Raw genomic sequence first — 9,769 nt, forward strand, 5'->3', positions numbered from 1 at the left:
AGCACAGAAACTTTATTCAGTTGTTGAAATTTCAGCGCTTTTCAAGACTTTTTTTTTTTTTTAAATTAACGGTTGGTAGTAGCTAAGAGCTTCATGTGTGATCTCAACATTTGGTGGAAGACATGACTGTCCTTAAGGACTAAACTATGCAAATTTGCACCGACTGAGGCTTCATGGCATTGCTATCTGTTGAGCAGATAGAACATTCAGGGTTTTGAGGGAATTCTCTTGATGTTGTATAAAACCCTATTAATTTTCATGCAAACAGGAAGGGGAAAGTTGTAGTACATTGGGGATAGGGAAATTTTCCTGTTTTGCCAGTAGTCTTAGTGAGGTTAGCCTATTGAAGTAGCAGTTGATGCAATGTTATTTTTAAACAATGACTTCACTGGAATCCACCTTGTTCTTCTTTTGAAAGCTCCACCTGTCTGCCAGAAAAATCTGTGGTAGGCTTTTCTTCCTCTTCTTTGATACAAGCTTGGAGACAGTAGCCTGTAGCCAAGAACTTTCTACTGTTTCTTGTTATTTAGAGTTCTCAAAACTATGGCTGCAACTAATTTGACTGTATTGTTGTCATGGAAATAGAGATTTCATTGTTTGTTACACAGTGCTGTCTCAGGGCAAGAAAAGCAACTTTATATGGCTGTAACCTACATTGGAAAGACTTGTGAGACAAGACCCCCTCTGTGGGTTTTCTTAGCAACTTCAGTAAGAGCCCTGTGCAATAAAATGTAGGCTTTTAAGGCTAATTTCCTAGTTTTCCAACCATTCTGCTCAGAAGTACCCAACCCAAACTTTGACAGTTGTTTGAGAGGGTGGAGGGTAGCAGACAGGCAAACTTCTCAGTATTAATGTGGGTGGAGACAGTGAAGACGAAAGTTTCTGCAAATTTTTTTTTGTTAAAAAGCTGAAGTACAACTGTTTGTCTAAGAGTTGCAACTCCTCAGAGATGTATTTTGTAAGATATCATATGCAAAGTACTGCAGGTGTAGACCTGCAGGTTTGTGTAGTCTTTTTATTGAACTCTGGTGATACTATAAAACATGATGTCAAAACCTTTTTTTAAGGGCCTGTGTGCCTTGTGGCAACATTATTTAGGTCCTATGAACATGTTGTGTCGCATGTTAAATGCTGGATCAAGTTGTCATGAGAATATGTTCCACTTGGCAAACTTGATTAAAGCATGATGCCTTCCGTTATTGCTTGTAAGCTCTGCCATTCTGTGTTGCCCTGAAGAGACAGAAACATTCTGAAACCACTCAGTTTATGTTATTTTCAAATTAGTTGCCTTTGCAATGGCAACATGCTATCAAGGATAACCTGTTGGCTGATTGATCTGGCAGAGGCTGCAAATTAAAGACAATTGCTCATGACACACTCCAATGGCTTTGTAGATTCTGTTGAAATATTAATTTAGCTTTGCCATTTTAATTTAATTAAAGCTTGCTAGGTTTTTTCAGTGCTGCATTTAAAGCTTTCATGGAATATGGATGGCAGTTGGGCTTTTTGTATCCTGTGGGAGTAATGATTCTTGACTTTTTTCCTTAATTTTATGAGTGTTTTTGACTGCTTGCTTAAGCTAATAAGACTTAATATGGAACAGGCATTGATTTCACATATATAAATCTGAATTAATGGTCTCAGATAAACATGAAATTACCTGTATACTAGACTGAAAATAGCTTAACAAAGGTCTTCAAGTAAATGTGTATTAACACTCTTTAAAGTGTCACAATTGCCATATAATCTATGATGGCAATAATGTAGTATACATGTTTTTCCTCTCAAATACTCATGTTAAAAAATTCAATTTTCAAGCATACAGAAACTGGATGCGTAGGCATCATGCTACAGAATGTACTGCAGCACTTAAACCTTCTTAAAATGAAGCCTGCTGTATGATGGGTTAAGCAAAGATACTTCCTTGCAAATGAGCAAAATCTGGAGAGGTGGACGTCATGTGTATACAGCTTAAAGCAAAGTTGTTAAACTAATATTTGTCATTTCTCTTATATTTGTTCTGGATACTGAATTTCATATAATCTTTTAATAGTACTAGGGATAGCTTGTCTTGGGCCCTGCTTGTGAGATGATTTGTGGTAGCATCTGTGGTATTCTGGGATTCTGGGTGCTAACGTAGACCTGATAAAAATTGAACGTCTGACCAGTTAGATTAGCAGGAAATAATTCTAATGCCTCTAAATTTATTTTTGTCAGGAAAGAGATCGGTGTCATACCAACACTTATCTAGCAGTGTGCTACAAAAGCGAAGTTACGAAAGTTTCATTGGTAATGCACACTTTCGGCCAAGTGACAAGAAGACTTGATCATTTACTTCAAGAAAAGGTAAACAAACCTTTTGAGCTAATTGTTACTTAAATGTTGCATTATGTACTCATAACATCAAGGGTTGCTGCGTTGCATGATAAGAGGTTATGAAAGTCTGAACCAGCACAGCTGAAAATACCAAGTCCCCCCTCTCTCAGGAAGTGAACCAAATACTGGTGTAGCAGCACTAGTTATTTTGAATAGTGGTAATGGCTTGCATAAAAAGTACATAGAAGCTCCTTTTCTAAAAGAAATGGAAGGGCTAACAATAGAGAAATATATTAATTAGTTCCAATACCTGTGGGCAGTGTTCGACAAAAGGGTTTTCCCCTTAAGTCAGTACATGGGGTTGGGGAACATAGTGTGGAGAACTAGAAATGAGAGGAAGTGCCTGTTATCGTAGTTCATGAATCCTATGAAAGGTTATGTTGGTTAGTCCTTCCTGAAAATGTAGACATGACTCATTTTACGACTTCTGAAGATTGCGAGGATTGCCTCAAACAACAAGACTCTTTCTGGTGGATTATTTCATAGAGAAGTAAGAGTTTCCTGATAGCTCCTTGACAGTTTATCTTTGTGTACTGGAGAGGTTGTTCCAAATAGTTTTTCCTTTGTTTGACTGCCGGGTGGGTATAGCCTCTTAGGGAAACAGGTCAAGTGAAAAGAACTAGCCTGGTGTTCTGAATTCCTGTGCTTCATCTCTTCAGTTCTGTAGCTGTATCTCAGAACTTAACAACCCCATTGTGTTTGCAACATTCTTAGCTGCTAAGGAGATAAGTACTCTATAAGACTATAAATAAATATGTCTGGTTTTTTCAAACGCAGAGCTACAGATAACTTTCCTCATTCAAATTTAAGGAGATGTCTTGAATGTTATAGCACCTGGACCAGCATGCACTATTCTATGGAAAGATTTTACATATCTGGGGAGCAGAGCTATCTGACATCTAGTTGACAGCTTTTAAAATACTTTGCTTTATTTCTCGATATTCTTCTAATCTTACTGCTTTTACTGTCCCCCTACTAAGCATATTTTTGTCTAGTTCTGCTTTTTTAAGATAAATCAATTTCCTGCCTGTGTTTCTTTTGGGGGCTTGAGTATCTTCAAAAGTAGACTTGATTGCCAGCTTTTATTTGGCAAATAGAAGACACAGACCTTATATGGCAATATCAATTTCTAAATACAGTTATGAAAGGGTGCAGAAGAAATTCCCTTTATGTTTTAAAGATACTCCTCACAACAAAAAATGTGTTGTACTATTTTATAGTTTTATAACACAAAACTGTTTTTTTTCTTTTTTCCCCTAGGTCTAAGGAGACAAGTGCATGTTCTATGGAGTTATACCTGCAGTTCATCCTTTGAGGAAAATTGAATGGTGAAAGCTACTGAACTAAGCTGTGATTGTACTGTATATAAAAACACTACAGTTTTATGATACTGGTTCTGTTAACATTTTGTACCAAATAGCCATAAAAAGTAGTCTAAACAATTGGGTTATGAAGGTGTGTGGAGAATGTATATCTTGACATTGACTTTTGAGTATTTTTCATTAGAATTAATTGACCAAATATTAGGTAGGAATTATATTTTTACATACTTGAGCGCTGCTGAAGAGTTTCTCTTGGAAAGAATATATAATCATTGCACCTCAGGTAAACTGTAAATATTGAAGTTGAAATCCTGTTGGCTTAATGCTCCTTTTTCATAAAGGTGAAAGTTTCTCATCTGTTTTTTCTGTTGAACTATGTTAGTTTTTTTAAAACAACTTCCAAATAAACTGTCTGAAACTGTCCAGTTTATAAATGTTGTGAACATCAAAGCAGTGGTGCTGACATGATGCTGATCTGCCTTGTATATGTTAGGACCATAATGTGTTGGAGGGATCTGTTTCCCTGGGGTTGTTTCCAGCATATTTTTAAATGCAAGGATGAGGCAATACTTGACATTTGGATTTCAGTGTGGTGTTCCCGAAATACGGTTGGATTTTTCTCTTGGCATTGGTTGCTGTTCTTCAAAGAAGCCTCTTAAATGAACATCTGTACCAATGTACAAACTTTTACAGCAGAAAATACCTAGGACTTGCGTAAGAAACGATACTAATCTAAATGTTTCACATGTTTAGTTTTGTACTAAACTCAATACAGTTACATTTAGAGGAAAACTACTTTGCACCTTTGTCCAAACTGTAAAGTCGCAAACAAACAGACTTGCAATATGAATATGGGATCTACAGACTTCAGAAGGGATGTGGCTATGGTGTAGCCTGCTTGACTGTGCTTGGAAGCTTCTTGATGTCGAGTTTTAGCATCTACTGGGTGTTTAAAATAAGTGAGAAATAACCTGTAAATGGGAGAATATCTCCTTTTATTTTTTTGTGAAGACAACAAGAGTTTTTTCTAATGCACATGCAGTTTAATTTTTGTAAAGGGAAGATGGCCAGTTACCAGCCAGTAAAGCAGAATTGTTGCATATTTTGACTTGCGTTCCTAGTTGCTTCTCATAAAGCCTGTAGTTAAGAGTTAATTTCTTCTGTACCTGGCTTTGACTTCCATATATTTTAGTAAAACAAAAGATGAAAAATTTTGCACTGTTCATTTTGCTCTCTTCCCTCATACAGCAAATGTAAAATAGCAAAGCCTAGAAACTCTTTTTTCATTATGCAACTTGAGATGTTCCAGTTGTATGTCTTAGTTCCTGTATATGGGACCTATTTTTAACGTCTCTGTAAACTGGCGATGTAATGAAGTGCTGTGTATCAGGAAATTGTACACTATTTACCTTTTTTCCTGTTCATAAGCTGAGCCATATGTACATAATCTAGATTTTTGTTTTCCTAGTTTTGCACTTTTATAGCCTATTTTTTGAAGATGAATTCACTTGGAAAATGGTTAATCTATTTTTTTGCGTGATCTTTCAATGAGTCTTATAGAATGCATGCTGTAACTATCATCTGTGTACCTTACGGGGTTCTGTGATTAAAATGTATGGGGCTGGTTTTTAAGATGTTTCAGCAGACAGACCTAAGAATTGTTTGTTTTTAATCTCCCTTTATGCTGGTACAGTTTCCCTCAAGGCTTTTTTTGGTAGGTAGCTTGGGGTTGGAATGGAAAAATGAACATGACTTTCATGGCAGCACAGCCCTGTACTTCAGAATACACTTTGCCCATCAGTATTAACTATTGGGATACTACTGGTTTTGTATGTTTCTTTGGAAATAACAGTGCATATATAGAGGTACAAATTGTTGATTTTTTTTTTGTTTATGTATTTATTTCATTCCATTTTGTTTTATTTTAATTGTTGAAACCAGAAGTCATCAAGCAGTAGGCACACATTACTCATTTAATTTATGATGTATTTCACTTTAGTTGAGTATATTATTACATGTGGATGTAAATATAGACTTGGTGTTTTGCAAAGCTGGTTTCTGTGTCTTGCTTTTAAAGCTTAAAATGAGTTGCCTGGAATTTCATATTCACTCGACCTTTCGTCATACTTGCACCGCTGGGGAAGGAGGAAGAAGGAGAACCTGCCAATAACCAAAACCAAATTCATGCCCTGTTCAGTTGCGTATATGAATATACTGAGTCATTTCCCAGAAAATCCCTCGGAAGAGGAAAACTCTTAAAATACTGAAGAAACCTTTTGTTTCTTTCAGTTATTTTCCTTCAAGAAAGGAAATTGAGTCGTTGTATGCATTCTTTCTGGTAATAAAATTATGAGGGGAGCATGGATATTTTTTGCGTGTGTGTGAGGCTTCAGAACTTGTATAGGCTTAAACTATCTTTGAAACCAAATATGTTCTGAAAAATTTCTAGGTCTGATGTGTTCTTGGAACTCAACTAAGCCGCCAGACCTCACCAACACCTCTGACCGTATCTCAAAACTAGATTATGAGCTTGGAAGACAGCTAGAAAAGACCTGTCAAAGGCAACTCATCCTTGAGAGGAAGGGAGCTCATCAGATGAGATCCCCAATGTAAATCAACTGCATTTAAGGGCACGTACATGAGTGACCACAGCCTCATTGATATCACAGGTTAAGCTTTTGATTCCTATGCTAGGCTGGCACTTATTGCCTGACAAGGTTTGTAGAAGTAGGTTAGACTTGTTTCTTGACTTAAGTGAAGCTTTTATTCTCTCCAACAGCCCTGCTTTTAAAGTGGGAGCTTAAGAACAAAATGATGTGATGTGCGGATCTGTCGCTTGCTCTGTGAACAGCAAGTTCTTGCAGTGCCTGTGGTGCAGAAATGAGGGGTCTTGGAGTCTTGCTCCTGAAGACGTTCAGCTGGACTTAGGGTAGCACGGCTATCAAGAAATTTCTGTGCGCTGCTGAATGACAACGTGGTTAGACAGGATACAAGAAGTAAGTGTGAGCTTTGCAAGTCATCCTTGCTATTAACCACGGCTTTCCTTTGGTGCCTCTTGGGAGCACTAAGGGTCCTTCTGTTTGCCTTTAGTAGTTTCAGATAAGCTAGACTGACGTAGAGACAACAGATGTGTATTCCAGTGACTTTAGGTATCATATTTAGATGCCTACATTGCCATACCAATTTGTGAGCTATGCAAGCTGTTGAATTAAAAGTCAAATTAAAAAGGCAAATCTCACTAAGTGACTGAGAGGGAGGTGTTAAAGGTACAGAACCAGTACAAGGTTATTCAACTGAAGATTGCGAAGTCTTTGGCTTCAAGTCTCTTGCATCTTCAAACAGTGTGTGATTTTTGGAGGTGGTTTTTTTCAGTGTTACCATGTCTGTTTTGTCATATAATTGGTTTCTCAGTTGTGAGCGACATTAATACTGCTAAAACTTTGTTCCCCGCTATTCCTTTCTTATTCCCAGCCTAAGTTGGCTTAATTGAAAGATTGAGACTCTCTTCAGGGGGGGAAGGCCAAAACAAAACAGAAATTGAGCCAGTGAATAAATCTAAGGTGTCTTCACTGTTGGTGTCGATAAAGCTGCTCTAGTTGAGGGGTTGGTGAGATGTGCTCCTGGCTCCGTGGTCTGCTGTGGTTTCTACCCGCCTCATGCCAACGAAGCCCTGCGGTAACTGGCTTGCATAATAATCTGCAGCGTGCCAGGTACTGTTTGTTGCCTCCAAGCAGCTTATCAGAGGGCTTAAAGTACTATCTAAAAAGCTGGAAGGTGACTAAAATACAGTGTTTCTCTACAGTGACTGTAACCGTTCAGATCAGCATTATAAACACTTGTTTGAGGGATCTTCTTTCTATGCTTTCACTGAATTGCCAGTTAAGATACGTAGTCAGACTACTATATGTCTTGAAATTACAAGAAGCAACACTCATTTTCTCTGACGAGGTAGATCTAATACTAAGTCACAAAACAGTTTCTTCTTCCCCTTTGTGAAAGAGGAAAATATGCAAGTGCGTTACTGAGCAGATTTCTCTGTTCATTTGCACACACTTAAGAAAAGTGCATTTAATTAGGATTAGCAAGTCTCTAAATCGCAGATGGTTCTCATGGGAAAAAATAGTTATGAGTGCATTCATGACATTAAAATCAGTACATTTAATTCAATTTCATCTTAATATTAATTCATAACATCTAAAGTAGTAGTTCCTACAGAAGATATTCATATGATTTGGGATTACTGGGGAAAATGAGATCTAGCATTTCCAAACATGCTACAGCTTGATTACCATGTGTAATTATGCAGACTGAGTAACTACATGCTAATTACAAGTGCTCATTTTGACATGTATTGTTATCCGTAACAAGGGTCGGTTATATGATAGGCAGTTTTATTTAGTTTGGAGTTCATTATTGATAGATCCTGAGTCCAGTATTGGGTCATACGTGAGACATTGCAAAAATCAGTAGCTGTTAGTAGCTGTTGGTGTATGACTCCAGAGACACCAGCCTGCTGGGTTGAGCATGGTACTACAAAACAAGAAATGCCCTGGTGTAACACTTTTCAGACTGCCATGTTGGCCTCCGTTCTGACCACAGATCTGTAAGTATGCCGCCTCTTTCTTTGAAGAGTTAACTGTAAAGGTGTGGTATCTTCCCAGATCCCCTGTTCTTGATTTTGTTATTGGCTCTAGTTGAACTGAGCCTGATCTGCTTAGGGCAGATACAGCAGCTTCGTGCTCCTTCTGTATGTGTTTGTATGAAAGCAAAGTAACATACTTAGCTCTGGACCAAGCTGGATCTTTCTGCAGGATAACGAAGCTTGGAACTGGGGGACTCTGGATTTTGGTAACACTGTTCCCTTTTTAGAAGTTTCCTTCCTTTGTTTCCACTGATGTTATCCCTAGCTCCCTACATGCAAAATACCATCGCTGTTGGCTTCCAGGCTGAGCTGGGCTCCGCAGCCTCCAGGAGCTCATCGCTTCTGCTGTTTTGACACTTCACAAATGTCCCTCAGCTTCTGCAAGACAGGGAAAGGTTGTTGGGTGGAGCACTTCTAAAAACAGTCATCATTGCTCCTCTTGCTTGCTCTTATTAATGGTGGAAGCTCTAGGGTGGACAAAGGGGTGGCTCTCAACAGCATTGTGATCAAGAGATGATGTGGAAAAGGCAATCCAGCATCGTGTTTCCTCCTCCTAGTGAGAGCTTAGAGTGTGTTTGGGCATTAGATGGCAGTGTTAGCAAAGAAGAGCCACCTGGAACAAGCTAAAGGAAGAGATGAGCCGTCAGGAGACAGCAGCTTGCGATGCTGAAGGTGCTATACATCTTAAGGCCAAGTTTACTTTGGATTCATAAGTTAATTAGCAATTGCATAAAAGTAGATAAAAATAAAACAAACACAGAGCTGCCCCAGAATAGACCATACATGCAGAAAGATGTTGACCTATTTAAATAATCTGCGTAGCAGAAATCGCAGTATAACCAGAAAACTTCACCGACAAGTGGGATGAACCAAAGGAAATCTGTAGGTACAGAAATGTCATCTCCAATTTTCTCTTCTCACCCTATCGATATTTACTGAAATGTGTTGCTACAGAGAAGATTTAGTGTGCAGTTTAGCTGCTGGCTACCATTATTTTTGACTGCTGAAGATCTTATGATTAATTAAATGATGCATTTTGTAATGTGGTACCCATCACTATGAGACAGACATTTCTCTGAGTGAATCTTAGGTACAAAATTATTTGCATGAGCAAATCTGGTCTAATAAATTATTATGGAACACTTCGGCATTTAAAACTCATTTTTCCACATATAAAATATTTTCATTAATCCTCTATGAAAGTCATGATCTAATTACTGATTTTTCATCTTGTTGAATAATTACTTGCAAAGAACCTTTCTGCGATTTCATCCCTCCATCTTTGGTGCGGTTTATTGGAACAAGTGGGAAGTGGTGAACAGGAGGAGCTGGCGTTACCTGTGTCAGCTGGGGAAACAACAGGCTGCCTGGTTTTCTGATAATTCTGGAAAATCAGGAAAGAGTTTTCACTTAAAGCAAAAAATGCCCC

General features: G+C 38.1%; 1 protein-coding gene across 1 annotated transcript in view; it reads left to right on the top strand.

Annotated features, from left to right (window-relative positions):
* The window catches only part of ZNF217 (zinc finger protein 217), a 30,168-nt gene extending 24,420 nt beyond the window's left edge, over positions 1-5,748 (top strand). Inside the window, exons 5-6 of the mRNA XM_009274058.2 lie at positions 2,218-2,346; positions 3,637-5,748. Coding sequence (XP_009272333.1) covers positions 2,218-2,327 — 110 coding nt within the window. The 3' untranslated portion in view covers positions 2,328-2,346; positions 3,637-5,748. The remainder of the gene's footprint in view (positions 1-2,217; positions 2,347-3,636) is intronic.
* The last annotated feature ends 4,021 nt before the right edge of the window (positions 5,749-9,769 follow it).

This window comes from Aptenodytes forsteri, unplaced genomic scaffold (assembly GCF_000699145.1).
Source record: "Aptenodytes forsteri isolate BGI_AS27 unplaced genomic scaffold, ASM69914v1 Scaffold159, whole genome shotgun sequence".
In the NCBI taxonomy this organism is placed as follows: Eukaryota; Metazoa; Chordata; class Aves; order Sphenisciformes; family Spheniscidae; genus Aptenodytes; species Aptenodytes forsteri.